This window comes from Rhododendron vialii, chromosome 5a (genome assembly GCF_030253575.1).
Source record: "Rhododendron vialii isolate Sample 1 chromosome 5a, ASM3025357v1".
Taxonomy (NCBI): domain Eukaryota; kingdom Viridiplantae; phylum Streptophyta; class Magnoliopsida; order Ericales; family Ericaceae; genus Rhododendron; species Rhododendron vialii.
Window position 1 is genome coordinate 1145757 of NC_080561.1, and position 24137 is coordinate 1169893.

General features: G+C 40.7%; 3 protein-coding genes across 3 annotated transcripts; all 3 read left to right on the top strand.

The window, feature by feature from the left end:
* The first annotated feature begins 5876 nt into the window (after positions 1–5876).
* On the top strand, positions 5877–8873 carry LOC131325347 (uncharacterized). Its single transcript, XM_058357554.1, has 2 exons — positions 5877–7581; positions 8390–8873. The coding sequence occupies exons 1-2, from the start codon at positions 5961–5963 to the stop codon at positions 8662–8664; spliced, it is 1896 nt and encodes a 631-aa protein (XP_058213537.1). The 5' UTR covers positions 5877–5960; the 3' UTR covers positions 8665–8873.
* Positions 8874–14774: 5901 nt separating this feature from the next.
* Positions 14775–16316, top strand: LOC131326823 (uncharacterized). The gene has a single exon (XM_058359708.1). The coding sequence runs from the start codon at positions 14775–14777 to the stop codon at positions 16314–16316; it is 1542 nt and encodes a 513-aa protein (XP_058215691.1).
* Positions 16317–19977: 3661 nt separating this feature from the next.
* Positions 19978–23017, top strand: LOC131326824 (uncharacterized). Its single transcript, XM_058359709.1, has 4 exons — positions 19978–21406; positions 21562–21637; positions 22731–22861; positions 22959–23017. The coding sequence occupies exons 1-4, from the start codon at positions 19978–19980 to the stop codon at positions 23015–23017; spliced, it is 1695 nt and encodes a 564-aa protein (XP_058215692.1).
* The last annotated feature ends 1120 nt before the right edge of the window (positions 23018–24137 follow it).

The following is a 24137-nucleotide window of genomic DNA, read 5'->3' on the forward strand; positions in this document are numbered from 1 at the left end:
AATCAGATCAATAGAGCTAACTAGAGAGAGGCCAGGAGGTACGTAGGAGAGGGCAAAGAGTACTAACGGATTTGTTCACATAAGTTGCTGTTACAAATACAAATACTGGGTAAGCTAAGTCAAGCTCTGACTCCTTCATTGTTGCGCGGGCCGATGAACCTAACGAAGACCAATCACAATGGTCACGTACGTTGTTCGAGCCTATTCGGGTAGATTGTAAAGAAGGTAGTGGTAGTACTAATACTACTGTTCGATTTCGCCACACTCAGATCAGGGGCTATATAACCTGCCCGATGACCAGCCGCGTCCCACACAACGTCTGCCTATTCGCACGAACATTCACTAGTGTTGATAGGCGGCGTGATTTTTACGGTATCATCGATTTGGAATTGCTGTTGATATTGCCCGAACACATCGCGCTCAAGGGGGACAATGGTCTATACCCCAGCGCTGGCTGAACTGTAGATGTAGTAGGATTTGTTTAAAAGAGCATTAATAAAAATAATTATCTTGATCAGACATCGATAGTTATCAAAACATTTCAAAAAAAATTCGCATAATTTTTGCGTTTGGATACCTGTGGATGTCTCAAGATATATTTTTCGATTAATGCTCTTCTAAACACACCCCACAATATCTGCGGTTCAGAATAAGGGAATACTGGGCACCCACTTGTCAAAATTTTATTCAAAGTTCATTCAGAATTCATTCAAAGTTGATTATGTACCGACGGGGGAGGGGAGGGATTTCGTAGCGACGGCCGCCGGCGGGCCATCTCCGGCCACCGGACGGCCAATCCGATCCGTCAAAAAATTCTAAAAAAAAAAACCGATACACGAAAAAGGGGTGCTCGGATCAAGCACCCTACACACCTCGGAAGCCGTTGATTCCCGCGTGAGGCCCCTTGGTTTTTTTTTTTTAGAATTTTCGGACGGATCGGATCGGACGTCTGGTGGCCGGAGACGGCCCGCCGGCGGCCACCGGTACGAAATCCCTCCGCCGGTCGGTACCTCTGTCATTTCTGATAAAATGTGAATTGTTCTAGTATTATGGAAGTCCCTAACTTGTCTTCTAAACTTTTCAACAGGCCTGGTTGAGGAGCTGTTTGTCTATTTTTAACCTAGACGATCAATATTGACTAATTTACTAAATTATGGTGTAAACAGGAGCAGATAAAAAAAAGAAACAGACCTGGTTGAGGGATGGTGTAAACGTTTGTTTGGGTATTTCTTCAAGTAATGAATAAGGGAAAGAAAGCACCACAAGCTACACCACCACCTTTACTTGCCGCTGCCACATCTGAGTCAACAGTTAAATAATCAATGAAGAACGAGAACAAAAGGCCTGATCAGTCCCCAAACGAACCAACCGTGTCTGAGCAATCGTCTCTAGCTCTGTTGACTTTCAAGATACTTACTACTCCCTCCGTCTCTTTTTAAATGTCCCGCTTCGTAACTCCAACTTATTAATAAAATATCATCATTACATCTTTTACATCAACTTTTACCTCCACTTTCCCTATTTACCCTCTATGGAGACATATCATTACACTTTTACTCACTAATTTTTCAAAATTGAATTTACTTTTAGAGGCAAAATGGAAAATGTACCAACTTTTACCCACTAACATTACAAAATGGACACTTATTAAGGGACAACCCAAAATGAAATACTGGACTTTAAAAAGGGGACGGAGGGAGTATAATCGTTATGTCTATATTTCATAATAACAAATGCAGAAACTGCAACAGGTAAACCTGCCCCTGGATGCCTTTAGTTACTTTTGAACTTGGTTTTAGCGGAGACATTATGATGCATGGTGGTGGTTGTTTTTTTTCCTGATGAAACTCGTACTTTAAGTTTGAACTGGCTGTATTGATAATCTGTCTGTCATTTCTGGTTTTCTATTTTGTTTTGTTTCAAAATGTGGACTTTAATTTGCGACTCATCCACCTAAATGGGGGATCTTGTACGTGAGATGGCAGGGATAGTAGTTCACACCAACGGGTAAGTGTAGGAATTAGGCTCGAGTCTGCACAACAAGAGCAAACACGATTGATGCTTCAGTGCAGGATGTGTTCTTGTATTACAAAGTAATCCTCCACCAGATAAGTTAGGATTCGTTGAGAGTTTATCTTTTCCTGTTGCCAGCATTTTCTGAAAGGTAGCTCTGATTTGCCGGAGAAGAAAAGACGTAGCTCAGTGGTTTTTCAAAAAAATGTGAAGTTGAGAGCCAGACAAGTAGTCTCTTTTAGCTTACAGTGAAAATAATGTGGCTAGTGAGACTGCACTGCAGCATAGTGGAGTTCATGAATTTGGGGAAAATGTCTCTTTTTCTATCTTCGTGGTGCCTTCTCTTTAGTCGGAGCCCGTTTTGGCCGCACAAGCGATACGTGAGTCTCATTATATGAACCATTACGAGCGAGGGTAATGTTTATCCATTTATTAGGTATGCGGACAATAATTGTTGTTCCTTATTACTCTTTGTAGTGAAGCTACTTTTCTTAACCACGGGAAACAAAAATGATGTAGGAAGTCCGAAGTTGGTATACTCACTTGTTCCTCGCATCCATCCTCTTCCGCCCTCACACACTAGTTACCACCACAGGCCTACGGTTCGCCCTACCCTCTGCCAATGCCTTATTTCCTGCCTCCCTATCCGGCACAACCTCGCTCGCCCTTCACGACCATATATGATCAGCCTATTCTCCTTCTCTGCTCTGTTATCGACAGCCATCTCCCACACTTCGGACATTGCTGCTATTCACTCCCATCCCCTACAATGCGATCCTGGCCTCAACCCCTTAATTTTCCTCCTCATCCCTAACCCTTTTAACACTAACCCCCCCTTGCCCCATACTCTCCCTACTTAATTACGCTTTTAAAGCATACTATGATTAATGATGGCTCATTGGGCCAAAAAATAGATGTAATGAGAGCTGATCATGGTGAGTAATACACACGCCAAAGTGATGACGAAAATCGATCTCTCATTACCACGTTTTTCACTAGGGGATTGAAAGAGGATAAGAGGTTGATGATATAGAAAAGAGAGAGTCTACATACACACCTTTTGATCCGACACAATTGCATCTAGAGCCATTCAACGTATATGAACCCATGTGCATTGGACGGCTCTGGACATAGTTGCAATCAAAAGGTGTGCATGTAGCATTCCTCCATAAAAAAGTAGAATACCTACCACACGTTTTTCACTAGGATATGGAAAGAGGACAAGAGATCGGTGAATAACTTAATTTCTTAGCTGCCAAATTAAGGACTTGTAGCCTAGTCCCATTAGGTGCGCGTTTGTGGTTCAGGACTATGAACAGCCTTTGGACTCTCTTTGTACTAATTTACTAACTATCCTCTAACCTTGCTGATGTATACCAAAAAAAAAAGAAAACTTAGCTCAACTACGTACTTTCAATTGGGTTGGGCCACCCCATCGAATTTCCACTTCCACCATCGGAGGAAACCCCACATTTTCCTGGAAACCAATCTACTCCAGTCACATCATCAAAGAAGTGGAGTACAAAGGTGGGTAAAAACACGGCTTTACAAAAGTGAAGGAGGAATGTTATATAGGGTCCTTCAGTTTTCTGCTGTTTAAATGATTGGCCATTATGCTGATCTGGTTATCAACACTATAGTTTCCCTTTGAAATGCTGGAGTTTCTTTTTCCTTTTCTTCCAATTTTGCTTATATAAAGAAACTAATAGTAAAAACAGGCCATGAGTTTGGGCGAAGCTCCAGACACCCTAGTCGGTTTAAAAGAAAATTTTCACAGCATCATTTGTTCCTATAACGTTTAGGCAGGAAACAACCATAACTATATTTTCGCAGACTGCATCCTCAATATCATCTGTGCGTGAGTGAGACTTTGCTTATGCTCACTTGTTCCTTGCATCCAACCTCACCCGCCCTCACTCAGTAGTTTCCACTACACAGTCCTACGCTTCGCCCTACCCTCCACCATTGCCTTACTTCCAGCCTCCTTATTCGGCGGTACATCTTTCGCCCCTCACAACCAAAATAAGCCAATTCTCTTCTCCTTCTCTATAGAAACAAAGGCTAGCTATCATATCGACAGCCATCTCCCACCCTTAGTATATACATTTCCGCCATTCACTCCCATCCCTACCGTGCGATTCCAGCCTCAACTCCCTTTCCCTACTATGTTAGTGCAAAAGTCGTCGTAGCCGATGAAAATGGATAAATAGAGATACTTCAAGTCACGTTACTATGTCGCTGTCCTTAAGACGATATTCGCCCCACCAATTAGAGAGAATTCAATATGCACCGGATTACAGCGAAGCCGCCTCCAAGATAAATTGAAGCTCAGTCTCCAACTATTGTCTAACTACGTTATGCACAAATGAAGAGAGACCCGAATACCTTTGAATTTTGCGTGCCCCTCAAGTATAATCGTAGGAGATAATTTTAGAGAGAAACAACAATCAGAATGAGTCTGATTTTCTTCATCTTCGAATTGGTAGAACCCTTTGTCTATTTATAGACATAGATCGTGACTGTTGGCCAAAAATTACACCTCTTTGATTAAATACAATAGTCATATCTATTCATTCCACCCCAATGGTCACACCTTTTGGTCTGGTAATGTCTATTCATTTAACCTGAATAAACATACCTTTTTTGTTTAAATCCAATGTTCACGTCTATTCATTTAACCTAAATAGTCGCGCTTCTTGGATTAAAACCGTTTACCAATATTTACATTTAATATCCATTAAATATTTTGGAAATGTTCCAACATACTCAAGCCCCTCCCTTTAGTCTCCGCACTCACGCTTGTGATGTATAGCATTAACGATGGCTTATTCGGCCGAAAATTCATATAATGCGTGCTGCTGGTAAGTTGTATACATGCCAAAGTGACGAAAATTGATCTCTTAAAAGAAGAGTGGGACAAAGATGTTCATCTACAACGTAACCTTGCATTACTAGTAAAAGGTTTATTCACTGACCGGATCTCTTTATTTCGAAAAAAGATAGCTCATGTATGTGAGTTTTAAGAACCATTGTGTTGATACGATGAATGAGTCGTTGAACCTAACATATCACGATCGAGATGTATGGTGTAAATCTTTTTATTCTGACCACGCTTTGAGTTCACTTCTGATATCACCATTTTGTGGGTTCGAGCAATGGTGTCTCTCTGTCTCAGAAAAACATTTAGCTCTAGCTAGTTTTATCAAACATGGCCTAGGAGATGAAAAGAGAGCAAGCCTCGCCTCTGAACCTTTTCGGATACCTTTCTCCCCTAGGGAGGACAAGAGGTTGGTGAATAAATTAATTTCTTAGCTGTCAAAAGACTTGTAGCCCCAATGGTATTTCCTGGTCTTTCTCTCGTGGGAGGTTAGGATTCGAGCCCCGTCAAGAGCGTTTGTGGTTCAAAGCTATGAATAGCTTTGGACTCTCTGTGGACTAACTTACTAACTATCCACCAACCCCTGTTGATGTATACCGCTCAGAAAAAAAAAATATTTTTTCTAGCTCTACTACTTTCAATTGGGTTGGGCAACCCCATCGAATTTCCATTATAAAAAGAATAAATTTCTTACACTAGCACCACTACTTTCAATTGGGTTGGGCAACCCCATCGAATTTCCATTATAAAAAGAATAAATTTCTTACACTAGCACCAGCGGAGGAAATCCCACATTTTCCTTGAAACCAATCTACTCTAGTCACATCATCAAAGAAGTGGCGTATAAAGGCGGGTACAAACACTGCCTTTTTTCTTTTTCTTTTTTTTTTATGTTCTGGCGCTCTAATTAATCTGGTGTAAGGAATTTATTCTCCACTATGAATTGCGTAAATAATCCGTGGGGGAAAAGCAAACACAAAAGAGAAAATCATATCAATACTAGCTAACTAGAGAGAGAGAGAGAGAGAGAGAGAGAGAGAGAGGGAGGCCAGGAGGGTGGGAGAGAAAAATGGCATTGGCATTGCCAAGGTTTGCGGTGTTCCAATCAACTAGTGTCCCCCTCCAAAAAAAATACTTGCGCTACATACATGAGGGTGGGGGGGTACATGGGCTTCTCCAATTCAGTGGAGAGGAGATCGTGAGCCCATATTCAAAGTTCGAAATTGAGAGGGCAAAGACTACTGCTGCGGCAGGGAATGACAATGGATTTGTTCACATAAGATGCTGTTACAACAACAAATACTGGGTAGCAGGGGCTGACTCCCTCATTGTTGCAGGGGCTGACGAACCTAATGAAGACCAATCCCAACGCTCATGTACGTTGTTCGAGCCTATTCCGGTATATGGGGAAGGACGTAGTACCGGTAGAACTACTAAAACTACCGTACATGTTCTATTTCGCCACGTTCAGGGGGGGGACTACTATTTGAGGCCCATGATGACCAGAGACCAATACCATGACCGCCAATTCGAACAACAACAGTCAACATCAACTGGTTTTGCGGCTTTTCTCTGCCTATTAGTTCAACCCGTGGACTATCTAATATTAATGGCGAAAGGAGACCGATACCATTCCTGCCTAATCTCACAAGCTGATCATCGGAGGTCACTCACACGCACAACACAATCAACATCTGATGTTTTCGGTATCATCGATTGGGAATCGCTGCTGATATTGCCTAAGCACATCGCACTCAAGGGGGACAATGGCCAATACCTCAGCGCCCGCTGGATCGAGGGACACCAGTATCTGAAGTTCGCGTCCGGTGACAATGGAGATCCGACGGTTGGGAACGAGGTGTTCATCACTAAAGACGGAAATGTCCGCATCAAGAACAATCACTTTGGCAAATTCTGGAGGCGCAGCCCTAACTGGATCTGGGCTGACTCAAATGACACCACCACCAACAACTCGGACACGTTGTTCTCCCCCGTAAAAGTTGGCAACAACGTCGTTGCTCTCCGCAATTTGGGTAACAACAATTTCTGCAAGAGGCTCACCACCGAGGGCAAGACGAGTTGTCTCAATGCTGCAGTAACCACGATTTCCAGGGAGGCACGATTGGTGGTTGAAGAGCTTGTTATCTCAAGGAATATTGACAATTTCAAATTTCGCCTCTTGGATGCGAGAATCTACAACCAGAACATCATTACAATGGTAACTAAAACTGCCACTAACAATACACAAGTATCCAACACTGCAACACTAAAGCTCTTGCGTAAAGAGACTAGGAGCACTACTTGGAATGGCAGCGTTTCGTTGAAGTTAGGCGTGAAAACAATTATCCGAACGGGCATTCCACTCATAGCAAAAGGAAGGGTTGAAGTTTCGGCTGAGTTTACCGGAAAATACGAGTGGGGCGAAACTGTGTCAACAGAAAACGCAGTGGAGACTGAGTACACGATCACCGTGCTGCCAATGAGCAAGGTCACGGTAAGTCTCCTAGCGACACAAGGTTCATGCGATGTTCCATTCTCTTATACTCAGCACGATATGCTTATGGACGGCAAGCAAGTTATCTACAACTTGGATGATGGCGTTTACACTGGCATCAACAGCTTCAACTTCTTCTACGAAACAAAACAAGAAAAGCTGGGATATGGGGAATGTGGTACCGTCCAGGGCAGAGGTATTTAAGGGGCGACGTGGCACGTGCCATCTCCGCTTAGCTCCAAACCAATTGTTTTTACTTTTGAATCATCCGAGTGGTTCAATAATAATTTTAAAATAATTTTTCAAGTGGTCGATCAAAAAATTTGCTCAATCGGATAATTTTAAATACTTCATTCGATGTTTTTAGTTTTTCAATCAGATTTTAGGATCGTGAAATTCTAAATGAAATTTGAAGAAAATTTTGACAAGTGGGTGCCTAATATCCCATTTATCTTAACCATAGATATAGTAGGATTTGTTCAAAAGAGCGTTAATCGTAATAATTATCTTGATCAGACATCTATAGGTATCAAAACAGTTCAAAAAAATTCGCATTGTGTTTGCGTTTAGATACCTATGGATGTCCGATCAAAATATTTTTTCCAATTAATGCTCTTCTCAACACACCCCAAAATATCTGATGCTCTAAACAAGGGAATACTGTGTTTGCACTTGTCAAAAAAATATTTCAAAGTTCATTCAGAATTCATTCAAAGCTCATTCCTAAAAGATTGAATGAAATACGTCGATTGAGCTTATTATTTTAGGGACCACTCAAACAGTAATTTTAAAATTATTGTACGGCTAGGATAATTTTTGTGGGACTCCGAAATGGATAGGAGCAAAAGATAGGACAAAATGATAACGTTTCGGCCCGCTCTACCTCCCGTAGTGAACCCAGCACTACAGATGCTTTACATTAGAACACCTCTATTTTTTCTGGGTAGTATTTATTTTTCTAGTATTATGGAAGTCCCTAACTTATCTTCTAAACTTTTCAACAGGCCTGGTTGAGGAGCCGATAAAAAAACAAACAGGCCTGGTTGAGGAGCCGATGGAAGAAGAAACAGACCAGGTTGAGGGATGGTGTGAACGTTTGTTTGGGTTTTTCTTCAAAGAAAGAATAAGGGAAAGAAAGCACCACAAGCTACACCACCGCCTTCACTTGCTAGCTGCTGCCACATCTGAGTCAACAGTTAAACAATTAAAGAAGAACGAGAACAAGAATCCTGATCGGTCCCCAAACGAACCTACCGTGTCTGAGCAGTCCTCTCTCTAGCTATAACCAGTATGTTTAGATTTCGTAACAAATGCATAAACTGCAACTGATAATTAAACCTACCCCTGGATGCCTTTAGTTACTTTTGAACTTTGTTTTTGCCGAGACATTATGATGCTTGGTGGTGGTTGTTTTTTCTCCTGACGAAACTGTGGCTTTAAGTTTGAACTGGCTATATTGGTAACCTGTCTGTCATTTCTGGTTTTCTACTCTGTTTTGTTTTAGATGTGGACTTTAATTCGTGACTCATCCACCTAAATGGTGGATTTTGTCCTTTTGATGGCAGGGATAGTGGTTTGCACTAACGGTAAGTGTTAGGAATTAAGCTCGAGTCTGCACAACACGAGCAGACACGAACACGATTGATGCTTCAGTGCGTGGTGTATTTGTTGGTGGTGGGAATTCAATACCGGGAAACAACGAAGAGATATCCCACACAACACTCAACTTAATTTTATTGAACCACAAATTACAAGCATAAAACAAATATAATATGCTCACTCACACAACTCTCTCTTCTCTGACTTCTTACAACTCTCTCTCTCTCTCTCTCTCTCTCTCTCTCTCTCTCTGTCTCTCTCTCTCTCTCTCTCATAATTCCCACGCATACCGATACAATATACATGCACACTACTTTATACTACTACCTCCGTCCCAATTTAATTGTCACTTTTGGGAGTTCGTGCCACTTTTCAATTGATTATATTTTGTGATTTATAATGTTTTAGGTAATTTTGAAAACATTGTATTATAGATCAAATTGAGATCTATCAAACAAGATCCATGTTGGATATGTAAAATTCATTACCAATTTAAAGATATAACTAGTTTTTTTATCCAGTTAGAATAAAACTGAGACAAGTAAATTGGAACGGAGGGAGTACTTCACTACCAACTTATACACTACTTGACAAACTACTTAGGGCGTGTTTGATAACAGATTTCGTTTTGGGGGAATTCGTAATGAGGTGGGATTATGATTGAAATTGGTAATGAGGTGAGATTATTAAGGAAGAGATTGTAGAGACCCGTAAATTTCCGTTATTAATTTTTAATGTTTTATAAATGGATGGATGATGGTTTAACGTAGAAAATTAAAGTTGGGGGTCAAAGTGCGAGAAGTTGAAAGTCATGGGTGGTAGTGTAATTTGTGCATGTGTGCCGTGTATATGCCTGGGAAATTTTTTTTTTCCTTTTTTTACTTTTCATCCCATCTCTCTCTCGTCTCTCAATCTCTCTCACCCAATCACTCAAAAACCCATGCCAGTCAACTCCCAGACCATTTTCTACTTGCATTTTGGGACTTGTATCTCGTTGGATAAGGCTTGGTTCAGAGTATTTTCGCTTGATTTGAATTCCGGAAGCTAGGGCTTGCACAATCTTCTTGATTTGGGTTTGGATACTCGAGGTAGGAAATTCTATCTCTCTTTATATGTTATTTGGGTTCTCCTATGTCTTATTTGAGTATTTCCATGTTTTGTTTGAACTTGTATTGATTGTTGTTTGGTTTGGATCAAAATCTGTTATCTGATGAAAAATCGCCAAAATTCCGAATTCTTACCGGTAGGATATTTTCCTCTACCGGTAGAACTTTGTGGCATTAAAAATGTGTACTCACTGTCTTGTGTTTGTACCGGTACTTGTTCCCTACCGGTAGGACTACTAATTTTTCTCACCGACCGGTACCCTTTTTATTTCTCCCGGTAGAATTCTTGTGGACCAAAATTTGTTCCTTCTGTTTGGATTTCTACCGGCAGATTCCCAAATCCTACCAGTAGGGAACATTCGGGGCTTCTTGCACGACATTTGTACAAACAATACGCTTGAGCTTGCGAATGATGCGCGAACATTCGGGGCCCATCGACGGGTGGGTGCCTGGCAGGGGATATCAGGGTCCCATAATTAGCCTGACAGGAGCTAATGTTCAAAATAATTACTCAAGGCCTAACCTTCAAGGTGCGTGCTTGGCAGGAGATATCAGGGTTTCAAAATTAGCCTGGCAGGAGCTTCGGCTCAGACACACAAATGACACGACATGTTGAGACATAAATTGAACGGGTATGGTTTATGGGTTGAATAAAAGAAAGATCGGAGATTTTGGGGACACTCGTTCATGATAATTGTGCTTCCTCCGTTGTCTTGATTTTTCCATCATTCGTTCATTCATCTCGCTCATTTGCATATAGAGTTTGCGTAGACTTTTCTACTGGGCTAGTGTAGCTCAAGCCTTATATTATTTTCAGGTGCTAACCCGGGACCATAGCTTGCATTGCTTGGCGTGCTTGGAGTGTGGACATTATTTTTGAAAGCTAACCGAAGGAGTTACCTATTCATCTTTGTAAATTTATTTTAAAAGATGTATTTGTAACTTAAATTGTAATTCTTTTGACTCGGAATATTGTAACCACTAATTCTCTTTCGAACTTTGCTACTTATGATAATTTGGGGCCGTCGAGCTGATATTGTAATATTTTGGAACCGTGTGAACTTGGAAGCGTAATTAAGGGAATGAGAACACAGTGGTCTTTTGGGTACCGTACGGATATTTGTGAGTATTCTTATTATGTAAATTATTTATAATTATGTTAAAAATCGAGTACGTGACAGAGATAAATCTTTTATTCATGTTTGTTTTGGACAGAATTAGATTGTAGGATTGTGAATAACATGTTTGTTTTGAATAGGATAGGATAAAATTGTGAACAAAATTTTCTTTCCAACCTTAATCCTACCAACCCCCCATGGGATGGGTAATCCTGTGGATTTGTGGTATTCATAATCCCCTGGTATTACCGATCCTGAGGTTTTTGCCAACACCAAACAAGAATTTAAAAGCTCCCATAGAACTCACAATCCTATCCAAAGCTCAAATCTTGCTATCAAACAAGCCCTTAAAGACTGCACAACCAACAATAAATGCCAACTCTCAGCCTCCTAGTCATAAACCTACCGATTATACAGCCCCAAACCTGACCCCTCTATTAACTCTCAACTCCCTCTCTGCCTTTCACCTCTCACACATGAATGGCCCACTACCATGTGCAAGATTAACTTTCAACGTATAGTATTCTTCTTGTACTACAAAGTAATCCTCCACCAGATAAGTTGGGATTCGTTGAGAGTTTATGTTTTCCTGTTGAACATTTTCCAAAAAGTAGCTCTCGTTTGATGGAGAATAAAAAAGTAGCTCAGATGTTTTTCTAAAAAAATGTTGAGAGCCAGACAAGTAGTCTCTTTTTGCGTACAGTGAAAATAATGGGGCTAGTGATATTGCAGCATAGTGGAGTTCATGAATTTGGAGAAAATGTCTCTTTTTCTATCTTTGTGGTGTTTTCTCTTTTTCTATCTTTGTGGTGCTTTCTACCTTGATTCGAAATCTGAATGAAAAAATAGAAGATTGGATCGAGTATTTATAAATATCGGATTAAGATAATTTTACACGGGCACACTGGGATTTTTTTTTTTTTACAAATTATTGAACGGCTCGGATCATCCATGTGAGGCCCGATGTAGGCTCCCCGTAGACTATTTTATGGCCGCCCACGTGATACGTGAATGTCATTTCCTAAGAAATTAGTAGTAACAACTAGGGCATGAGTTTGGGTAAAGCCTCGGACCAAAAAACCACATAAATGATGAATAATTACCTAAGAACTAGGGATTTGAGCACCGAATGAAGGACAAAACATGTTTTACCTTTAAAGGCTCCGAAGATTTTTCCAATGGTCTTATTTTTACCCACTTTTCATGAACTAATTCTAAATATTTTTACTGTTGCATTCCACCATCTTGTAGAATTTAAAAAACCCTATTTATCGGTATATAATTGGTCTTGATCCAATTTAAAATGAGAAAGTTGCGAGTGTTTTATCGATATGAATTGTCTTTTGACACATAGAGGGCAAATGGTCACATATTCTTATGCATAAATGATTTTGGATCCAAACTACTTGGGATAGAAAGTAGATTGAACAAGTTTTTTAACGGTTCAAATCACGTGCAAATTTGAATTTCGAAGTGTCCGAGACAAGTCCGTAAAGTTTGGTCTGTTAGCTAACTTAGGGCACCCCAGACGCATTTTGATGCGCACTCCCTTGCGCCCCGGGCGCATTCTTAACACTTAAAAACATGCTAAACTTTGAGAGCTCGACACAGATACACCCGAAATCCGATTTGAGCGTCGCTTGAACCGTTAAAAAGCTTGTTAAATTTACTTTTTTACCAAAGTTGTTTTGATGTGAAAATGCACATAACTGGCATACAAATAGATATAAGATATTCATTTAAAATGTTTGCGCCTCTGGAACATTTCGTTGCTTAATAGCTATAACACACACAGAGAGAAACTTTGTTTTTATATCATAAGTTAGCTAACGAGATTTTCAGGAGAACCACTTAAATGATGAATAATTACCTAAGAACTAGGGACTTGAGGACCGAATGAAGGACATAATGTGTACGTTTTAGCCTTAAAGGCTCCGAAGATTTTTCTAATGGTCTCATTTTTACCCACTTTTCATGAACTAAATCTAAATATTTTTATTGTTGCAGTCCACCATCTTTTAGAACTTTTGAAACCCTATTTATTGATATATAATTTGTCTTGATCCAATATAAAATGAGAAAATTGCGAGCGTTTTACCGAAATGAATTGTCTTTTGACCCACTCAGGGTTAAATTGTGTCATATTATTATGTATAAATATTTTTGGATCCAAACTAGTTGGGATAGAAATAAGATTGAATACGTTTTTTAACAGTTCCAACCACACACAGATCTAAATTTCAGAGTGTTCGGGACAAGCCCCGGAATTTGGTCTATAAGTCAGCTTTAGTGTGCCCAAGGCACAATTTGATGCGCCTCAGGCGCACTCCCTTGTGCCCCAGACTTTTTGCTTGTTTTGTCTTTATATTCAAAAAAAATTCACATTTGTTAGTTTTGCACCTCACCTTTTTGGTTTTCCGATTCGTCCGTCAAAACTAATCGAAAAATTATAAACTATGACTTTTACCTAAATATTTTTTGAAACATCCAGGATAAAGTCCAAAGAGCCAGCTTTATCTTGGATATTCAAAAAATTATTTGGATAAAGTCATATTCTTTTACTTTTTCGATTCGTCTTGATGAGACAATCGAATCGAAAAACCGAAAAAGCTGAGGCACGAAACTAACAAACACGGAAAAAATTTGAAAAAAGAAATACAAGAAGAAGCCCAAAAAATTTAGCGGAACGCCACGGTTGACCAAAGACCTGGGAGACGAAAAGTACCACTCGTTTTTCGCTATCACTCGTTTTTGCTGAAAAAAATTGAAAAAAAAAAAAAACAAGAAGAAGCCCAAAAAAATTTAGCGGAATGCCACAGTAGACCAAAGACTAGGGAGACGAAAAGTGCCACTCGTTTTTCGCTATCAGTCGTTTTTGCTGAAAAAAATTGAAAAAATAAAAACAAGAAGAAGCCCAAAAAATTTAGCAGAACGCCACGGTAGACCAAAGACTAGGGGGACGAAAAGTACCACTCGTTTTTCGCTATCACTCGTTTTTGCTGGAAAAAAATTACAAAAAGAAAAACAAGAAGAAGCCCAAAAAATTTAGCGGAACACCACAGTAGACCAAAGACCAGGGAGACGAAAAGTACCACTCGTTTTTCGCTATCACTTGTTTTTGCTGAAAAAAAATGAAAAAAAGAAAAACAAGAAGAAGCCCAAAAAATTTAGCAAAACGCCATGGTAGACAAAAGACCAGGGAGACGAAAAGTACCACTCGTTTTTCACTATCACTCCTCCCACGGAGAAATTTCGCGGTGCTTGGAGGGTACCACGTGGTGCCCGCTAGTCACATCCGCGTCGTCCATTGCAGTTTTGGATGGTTTGGATTTGGAGAGAGAAAGTGATGGGATGAGAGGAGAGATGGGATTTCAATCCGAGTCGTTCAAAACTGCATTGGACAGCCCGGATGTGCCGAGTAGGCACCCGTGGTACAACGCGTACGGCGCGTTATTCAATTTACGACACATATGCAATTTACGCGTATGAGTTTTTCAGTATTTATTATTGCAAATCGGATCAATAGCTAACTAGAGAGAGGCCAGGAGGGTAGGAGATCGAGAGAAATGGCCTTGGCATTGCCAAGGTTTGCGTTGTTCCAATCAACTGTCCGCCAAAAAAACTACTTGCGCTACATGCACGAGGATGGGGAGCAACATGGGTTTCTCCAATTCAGTGGAGAGGAGATCGTGAGCCCATATTCAAAGTTCGAAATTGAGAGGGCAAAGAATGATAATGCATTTGTCCACATAAGATGCTGTTACAATAACAAATACTGGGTAGCTAACTCAATTAGCTCTGACTCCTTCATTATTGCAGGGGCTGATGAACCTAACGAAGACCAATCCCAATGGTCATGTACGCTGTTCGAGCCTATTCTGGTAGATGGTGAAGGAGGTAGTAGTAGTAGTAGTAGTAGTAGTAGTAGTAGTACTGTATATGTTCGATTTCGCCACGTTAAGCTCGGGCACTATTTAAGGTCCCTGATGACCAGAGACCACTACCATGCCTGCGTATCCACTAGTTATGATAGGCGTTATTATATCGATGATCACATGAACCATGTTATCTCCCTGATGTTTATGTCCCTTGTGTCCCGGATGAGAGACCGCTACCATGCCTGCCCATACGTACGACCAACAGCTCCTGCTAGGCTCGATGTTTTCGGTATCATCGATTGGGAATTGCTGTTGATATTGCCCAAACACATCGCGCTCAAGGGAGACAACGGCCTATACCTCAGTGCCCAAAGGATCGACCGACACCAGTATCTGCAGTTCGCGTCCAGTGACAATGGAGATCCGACTGTTGGGAATGAGGTGTTCATCACTAAAGGTGGAAGCGTCCGCATCAAGAACAATCACTTTGGCAAATTCTGGAGGCGCAGCCCTAATTGGATCTGGGCTGACTCGGATGACACCACCACCAACAACTTGGACACGTTGTTCTACCCCGTAAAAGTTGGTGACAATGTCATCGCTCTTCGCAATTTGGGTAACAACAATTTCTGCAACAGCGCGCACAAGAATTATCTCAAGGCTGCAGTAACCACGCTTTCCAGGGAGGCACGCTTGGTGGTTGAAGAGCTTGTTATCTCAAGGAAAATTTACAATGTCAATTTTCGCCTCTTGGATGCGAGTATCTACAACCAGAAAATTATTACAATGGTAACTAAAACTGCCACTAACAATACACAAGTATCCAACATTACAACACTGAAGCTCATCCGTAAAGAGACTAGGAGCACTACTTGGAAGGGCAGCGTTTCCTTGAAGTTAGGCGTGAAAACAAATATCCAAACGGGTATTCCACTCGTAGTAGAAGGACAGGTTGAACTTTCGACTGAGTTTACCGGAAATTATGAGTGGGGCGAAACTGTGTCAACGGAGAGCGCAGTGGAGACGGAGTACACAATCACCGTGCCGCCAATGAGCAAGGTCACTGTAAGTCTCCTAGCGACACAGGGTTCATGCAGCGTTCCGTTCTCTTATACTCAGCGCGACACGCTAATGAACGGCAAGCAAGTTATCCACGACTTTGACGATGGAGTTTACACTGGCATCAACAGCTTCAACTTCTTCTACGAAACCAAACAAGAAAAGCTGTGATATAGGAATTGCGGTACCGAATAAAGTTCTTAGTAATAGATTGTTAACCAGCAACCCATCTAAAAGCTTAAGCTGTTAGAGAGAGGGGCCCCTTTATTATTTGATTTGGAGCCGGATGCTTTAACACTTAGTGTGGTAGCATGTTATTGTTGTCGCTGTTGAGTCAATAAGTACTTTGATCAAGAAGGGGTCTTGTATGTGTGTTGCATTATCTCTGTTGGAAAAAGAGAAATCCATTGAAGTATTTTTTTACTCGTGAGGAATAAACTCCATCGTTGAGTACTTCGTAATTTCTGTTTCTGGGCATAATAAAGTGCGTTTGAGTTTGTGTGTATATACCTCTCCCACTTATAAAAGTGTGTTTGGAAAATAGTGCTCTTGATCTTCTCCCATGGTAATGGACTAACCAAGTAAACATCTTGTGCCGCTCCTCTCTCTGTGTTTCAATATTTTTTTTCCGGTAAAGGTACCTTTAGCATTATAAACCCCAAAAACATGCACAAATAGTACAACAAATGAAAAAACAAACCCATTCCTAGCAGGTCACGCAAGACCAAGCCAGAGAGTAAAACAACCTAAAAAAAAAGGCACAAGAGCCATCAAAAATACTGCACTAACAGCAAAACATATGAACAAAAGGAAAAACTAGAGAATACTCCATTCCCTGCACATGTCCTTGTTTCCTTGAGAAGAATCCAGCTTCCTCCAAGACTGCAAAGCATCACGAATGGAATTACAAACTGTAGCAGCAAGAGATCTAGGGTCCAACCTTTTGTGTTGAAAGATTCTAGTATTGCGTTCTCGCTAAATACAGTAAAATTGTAGCAGCAAGGGAAAGTTTCAGCACACACTTCCTCATTCTATCCTCCTTGGAATGCAGATTAAACCACTCCTTCTCATCATCCCATCTCACTGGAGCCCTACCCACATGATTTCGCCTTAAAACTTCGGTCCAAATAGCCCTAGAATAACAACATTCAACGAATAGATGATTGTGGGACTCCATAGGATCACAATCACACAAAACACAAGAAGCATCGGACATTATTCCCCACAACGACAATCTGTCCTTCGTGTTTAAACAAATTTGCATTGCCATCCACAAAATGAAGGCCCATCTAGGTACGTACATACCCTTTGAACCATTCCATAATCTTATCCCGGAGAATCTCACAGTCAATGGCTTTAAGTCTAGTACAAATTAAGGGTACTCCCAAGTATTTAACAGGCAAAGAATTCACAGGAATGGGAGGCACATCCCTAAGAGACATAGCCACCTCTTCACTAACACCACAGAAAAATATAGAACTTTTTTGCAAATTTGGCCTCAACCCAGAAAAGTGATAAAAATCATCAAACATATCTCTAATAGTAACAAAAGTCTCCAAATCAGCTCCACAGATAATCAAAAGGTCATCAGCATATAGAATATTGTTTCTATATTCTTCATCGACATATAAAAATGGAAGTCTAATTATCTTCTAAACTTTTCAACAGGCTTAGCTTGGTGAAACCTGGAGGGGTGTGGTAAACAATTGTTTTGGGTACTTCGCCGAGTAATGAACAAGGGAAAGCACCACAAGCGCTACACCTCCGCCTTCACTTGCTGCTGCCACATTCAAACAATCAAAGAAGAAGAACAAGAATAGGAACAAGAAGCTTGATCAGCCCCCAAACGAACCAAATGTGTCTGAGCAGTCCTCTCTAGCTCTATCTGTTGACTTTCAAGATACTTGCTATAATCATTATGTTTAGATTTCGTAACAAATTAATGCAGAATTTGCAACTGATAAACCTGCCCCTGCAATGCCTTTAGTTAATTTTGAACTTGGTTGTAGCTGAGACACTATGATGCTTGGTGGTTGTTTTTTTTCCCAGGGAAACTGGTGGTTTAAGTTTGAACTGGCTATGTTGGTAATCTGTCTGTCATTTCTGATTTTCTACTCTGTTTTGTTTCAAAATGTGGACTTTAATTCGCGACTCATCCCACCTAAAGGGTGGATCTTGTACATGAGATGGCAAGGACAGTGGTGCGCACTAACGGTAACTGTAGGAAGCTCAAGTCTGCACGACACGAGCATACACGATTGATGCTTCATTCATTGCAGGATGTGTTCTTGTATTACAAAGTAATCCTCCACCAGATAAGTTAGGATTCGTTGAGAGTTTATCTTTTCCTATTGCCAGCATTTTATGAAAAGTAGCTGTCATTTGTCGGAGAAGAAAAAAAGTAGCTCAGCGTTTAAAAAAAAAAAATGCAAGTTTGAGAGCCAGACAAGTAGTCTCTTTTTGCTTACAGTAAAATGAGACTGCAGCATAGTGGAGTTCATGAATATGGGGAAAATGTCTCTTTTTCTATCTTCGTGGTGCCTTCTCTTTGGTTGGAGCCCGTTTTGGTTGCCCACATGATACGTGAATCTCATTAAGATATAATTGTTGTTCTCTTATTACTCTTTGTAGTGAAGCTTACTTTTCTTAACCATGGAAAACAAAAATGATGGAGAGGAAGTTGGTATACAGGATTTTTTGCTTGTCTACTGTTTAAATGCTTGAACATCATGCTGCTCTGGTATCAAATTGTAGTTTCTCGTTGAAATGCTGGAGTCTCGTTTCGAACTGCTGAAACACAGCAAGTGGGCTCCTATTTCAGTCGGTAACTCCTGTCCTGTCAGGGTTCAAGTCCCATCATGAGCGTTGGGGATTCAGGGTTATGGATACCTTATGTGAACTAAACACTATCAACATTAATCTCAGAAATCTTTTTGGCTGGCAAGACTTTGGGTTTTTTTGGCTAAATAGGTTAATTGGCTTCTTTTTTTTGGGTCTTGATTCAATAAAATTCCGCATTTTTTGGTTTCGCGTCACATTTTTGTGGATTATTGGTTCGTCTCAAATAGAGGAATCGAAAAAGTAAAAAATCGCGATCCAAACTTAATATTTTTTGAATGAAGACAAAAACCAACCGAAAAGCTAGATTTTTCGGCTTCATTCAAATAAATGAGGAGTGTGATTTTAGTACATTCGGGAAACTCCCCCTTGAAAGATATTACGTGTGATTAATTTATAACACATCTTTCACTTGGAGATGAAATGAGGACAAGAGGTCTTTCGGTGAAAAAGTTAGTAGTAGTAGTTTCTTAACTCGAGAGACTACTTTCTCAATTGAAAGATATAGAGTATTTAAGTCATGACACGAATGCCGAAAACGGACCAACAAATACTGACGGAGGGAGAGAGTACACACGTTTTTCACTTGAAGATGAATGAGGACAAGAGGTCTTTCGGTGAAAAAGTTAGTAGTAGTAATTTCTTAGCTCGAGAGACTACTTTCTCAATTGAAAGATATAGAGTATTTAAGTCATGACACGAATGCCGAAAACGGACCAATCAAACACGGACTGGAGGGAGTAACACGTTTTTCACTTGAAAATGATGAAATGAGGACGAAAGACCGGTCTTTCAATTCGGTGAAAAAGTTATAGTACTAATTTCTTAGCTGGACTACTACTTTCTTCTCAATTGGTTTGGGCCATGCATGCACCGAAGTTCCACCACAAATAGCATACATTTGAGTGGGGGGAAAAGCACAAGCAAAAGAGAGAAAATCAGATCAATAGCTAGCTAATCAACCAGAGGGGTAGGAGAGAAAAAGAGAGAGAAAATGGCGTTGGGATTGCCAAGGTTTGCAGTGATCCAATCACATGAACCCCCCAAAAACTACTTGCGCTACATGCGTGAGGATGGGGGGTCACATGGAACTCTCCAATTCAGTGGAGAGGAGATCGTGAGCCCATATTCAAAGTTCGAAATTGAGAGGGCAAAGACTACTGCTGCGGCAGGGAATGACAATGGATTTGTTCACATAAGATGCTGTTACAATAACAAATACTGGGTGGCTAACTCAAGCTCTGACCCCAGCATTATTGCAGGGGCCGATGAACCTAACGAAAACCAATCCCAATGGTCATGTACGTTGTTCGAGCCTATTCGGCGGCAGCTGCATAGAGATTTGTTCCAGAATATTCAGATGGATGATGAAGAAGAAGAAGGTAGTACTAATACTACTGTTATATTTCGCCATGTTCAGCTCAGGGACAATTTGGTCTACCCGGTGGGCAGCGGCGGCCAGATCAGGGCCTGCCTGATAGCACAATTAAAATTGCTTTCCAATTCGTGTGCTGTTGTCCATATCATCGATTGGGAATCACTGTTCATGTTGACCAAACACATCGCGCTCAAGGGGGACAACGGCCGGTACCTCAGTGCCCGCTGGATCGAGGGACACCAGTATCTGCAGTTCGCTTCCTGTGACAATGGAGACCCTACGGTTGGGAACCAGGTGTTCGTCAATAAAGATGGAAGCGTCCGCATCAAGAATGATCACTTTGGCAAGTTCTGGAGGCGCAGCCCTAATTGGATCTGGGCTGATTCAAATGACACCACCACCACCAACTTGGACACGTTGTTCTACCCCGTAAAAGTTGGTGACAACGTCATCGCTCTCCGCAATTTGGGTAACAACAAGTTCTGCAAGAGGCTCACCACCGAGGGCAAGACGGATTGTCTCAATGCTGGAGTAGACACGATTTCCAAGGAGGCACGCTTGGTAGTTGAAGAGCTTGTTGCCTCAAGGGAAATTTACGATGTCAATTTTCACCTCTTGGATGCGAGAATCTACAACCAGAGCATCGTTACAATGGTAACTAAAACTGCCACTAACGATACACAAGAATCCAACACTGCAACACTGAAGTTCTTGCGTAATGAGACTAAGAGCAGTACTTGGAACGGTAGCGTTTCGTTCAAGTTAGGCGTGAAAACAGAGATCCAAACGGGCATTCCATTCATAGTAGAAGGAAAGGTGGAAGTTTCAGCTGAGTTTACGGGAAGTTACCAGTGGGGTGAAACTGTGTCCACAGAGAACCAAGTGGAGACTGAGTACACAATTTCAGTGCCGCCAAGGAGCAAGGTCACGGTAAGTCTCCTAGCGACACAGGGTTCATGCGACGTTCCATACTCTTATACTCAGCATGACACGCTTATGAACGGCGGGCAAGTTATCCACAACTTCGACGATGGCGTTTACACTGGCATCAACAGCTTCAACTTCTTCTACCAAACCAAACAAGAAAAGCTATGATATGGGAAACGCGGTACCGAATAAATCTTTTAATGTGGTAGCATGTTGTTGTTGTTGTTGTTGGGTCAATAAGTTTGATCATGGGGTTTTGTATGTGTGTTGCAGTATCTCTGTCGGAAAGAAAGAAATCCAGTGAAGTATTGTCGTTGTTGAGTCAATTAGTTTCATCTTTAAGTACTTCGTAATTTCTGTTTCTAGGCATAATAAAAGTGTGAGTTTGTGTGTATAACTTTCCCACTTAACAGTGGGATAGTAAAACAATGTCATTTCTGGTTTTCTACTCTATTTTGTTTCAGATGTGAACTTTAATTCGCGACTCATCCACCTAAATGAGGGATCTTGTACATGAGATGGCAAGGATAGTGGTTTGCACTAACGGTAAGTATAGAAAGCTCGAGTCTGCACAACACGAGCAGAAACAATTGATGCTTCAATGCAGGGTTTATTCTTGTATTAGTAAGTAATCCTCCACCAGATAAGTTTGGATTGTTCGTGCAAATGTTGTCGAAGGCGATGAAAGAGGATAAACAAGGAGTGGAGTGAAGAGTTGCTTCAAGTCGCGTTACATGGTTGCTGTTCTTAAGATCATATTCGCCCCACCAATTCGAGAGATCATCGGATGTTCAGCTGGTTACAGCAAAGCCGTCTCCAAGATAAAATGAAGTCCAGTCTTAAACTATTGTCTAACTGTGTCACGCATTGACAAAGAAAGACCCGAACACCTTCGAATTTTGCAAGCCTGCAAAGAATAAACGTAGGAGATGATTCTAGAGAGAAATAACAAACAGAACTGTTATGATTATCTCAATCCCAATTGGTAGAACCCCTTGCCTTTTATATAAGCATAGATCATGACTGTTAGCCAAATATCGCATCTCTTTGATTAATCTTAATAGCCATGTCTATTCATTTGACCCCAATAGTCATACCTTTTGATTTGATCTTGTCTATTCATTAGTTTGAATAGACACGCCTTTTGTACTTAAATCCAATGGTCGCGTCTATTCTTTTAACCTGAATAGACACGCCTCTTAGATTAAGACCATTCACCAATAATTACATTTAATATTTATTAAATATTTTGAAAATGTTCCAAAAAGGATTCGTTGAGAGTTTATGTTTTTCTGTTGCCAGCATTTTCTAAAAAGTAGCTCTCATTTGTCGGAAAAGAAAAAAAGTAGTAGCTCAGTGTTTTTTCAAAAAAATGTAAAGTTGAGAGCCAGACAAGTAGTCTCTTTTTGCTTTCTCTTTTTGCTTTCTCTTTTTGCTTACAGTGAAAACAATGTGGCTAGCGAGACTGCACTGCAGCATAGTGGAGTTCATGCATTTGGGGAAAATGTCTCCTTTTCTATCTACGTGGTGCCTTCTCTTTGGTCGGAACCCGTCTTGGCCGCACACGCAATTCGTGAGTCTCATTATTTGAACCATTACGAGCGAGGATAATGTTTATCCATTTATTAGGTATGCGGACATAATTGTTGTTCTCGTATTACTCTCTGTAGTGAAGCTACTTTTCTTAACCAAGGAAAACAAAAATGATGGAGAGGAAGTTGGTATCTAGGATTCTTTACTTGTCTGCTGTTTAAATGCTTGAACATTATGCTGCTCTGGTATCAAATTATAATAGTTTGGCTTTTTACCTGTAGGTCTAGGAAAGCAAAAAATAATTCTCATTAAGGAACGACACAAATTTTATTTGCCACTAACTCCACCCTAGAGTGTCATATGAGTTTCATCGTCTCGCTTCTGCATAACCACCACTACCACCACCACAACTCTCCACCCCATGCACCACTTTCACTTCACCATCACCAAAATCACTCCACCGCCACCACTTCACCGCCACCGCTACCAAGTATGTTGAGAATGTTCTCAATTGTTTGGATTGAGAATATTCTCAAACACGTTGAGAATGTACTCAATTGTTTGAAAATTCTAGGCCGCCTTCGCCGTCGCCTCCACCTCACCACCACCGCTATCGAGGTACGTTGAGAATATTCTCGATTGTGTGGATTGAGAATATTCTCAAACTTGAAAATTCTCAATTGTTTGGATTGAGAATGTTCTTAATTTTTTAGATTAAGAATATTCTCAACAATAGTGGTGGAGGAGTATTTTTCCAGTCTCCCTATCCGGCACAACCTCGCTCGCCCTTCACGACCATAGATGATCAGCCGATTCTCCTCCTTTGCTATTAAGGCAAGATTTCGAAAACTGTTCATAAAAAAGTTTTTGAAGCGTAACTTTGGAGTCTCGAACCCACACCTTAATAGGCGTGTAAATGTTCACATACGCGCCTCTTAATTTATCCTTACTAAGTCTATTTTTATATTATTACTTGGAGATTTAGGTATTTGAAAGGTTTGATACACAAAGAGCACAGAATTGAGCGTTATTTGATGTCGAGGCAAAGCCCGTTATCAAAATAGTTTCAATTGGTGGGTCCATTGGTAGTCGGAAATTACTACTGATTTGGAAGCTAATCGGCCAATAAAATTGGACTTGCACTTTGTCGATTAAGTGGGCCTAATGTTTAATACTCCTTAGTTTGACCAAGGCTGGGCCAAAGTAATTCGCATCTCACAATTCACAAGGAAAGTCGGCTATAGAAAGAATATAAAAGCGGACGCATGCTGCAGCTTTTGAGAAGGTTTTTGACGGACGAAATAGAAAGAACGGGG

Bases quoted from the DNA above. Each gene is read 5' to 3' on its own strand.
- LOC131325347 (XM_058357554.1), top strand. From the start codon at position 5,961: ATGGCATTGGCATTGCCAAGGTTTGCGGTGTTCCAATCAACTAGTGTC. The intron at 7,582-8,389 runs GTATTTAAGGGG...ACTTTTCAACAG, and splicing joins TGGTACCGTCCAGGGCAGAG to GCCTGGTTGAGGAGCCGATA.
- LOC131326824 (XM_058359709.1), top strand. From the start codon at position 19,978: ATGGCGTTGGGATTGCCAAGGTTTGCAGTGATCCAATCACATGAACCC. The intron at 21,407-21,561 runs GCATCAACAGCT...TGTGTGTTGCAG, and splicing joins CGACGATGGCGTTTACACTG to TATCTCTGTCGGAAAGAAAG. The intron at 21,638-22,730 runs GTAATTTCTGTT...TTTTGCTTACAG, and splicing joins GTTTCATCTTTAAGTACTTC to TGAAAACAATGTGGCTAGCG.
- LOC131326823 (XM_058359708.1), top strand. From the start codon at position 14,775: ATGGCCTTGGCATTGCCAAGGTTTGCGTTGTTCCAATCAACTGTCCGC.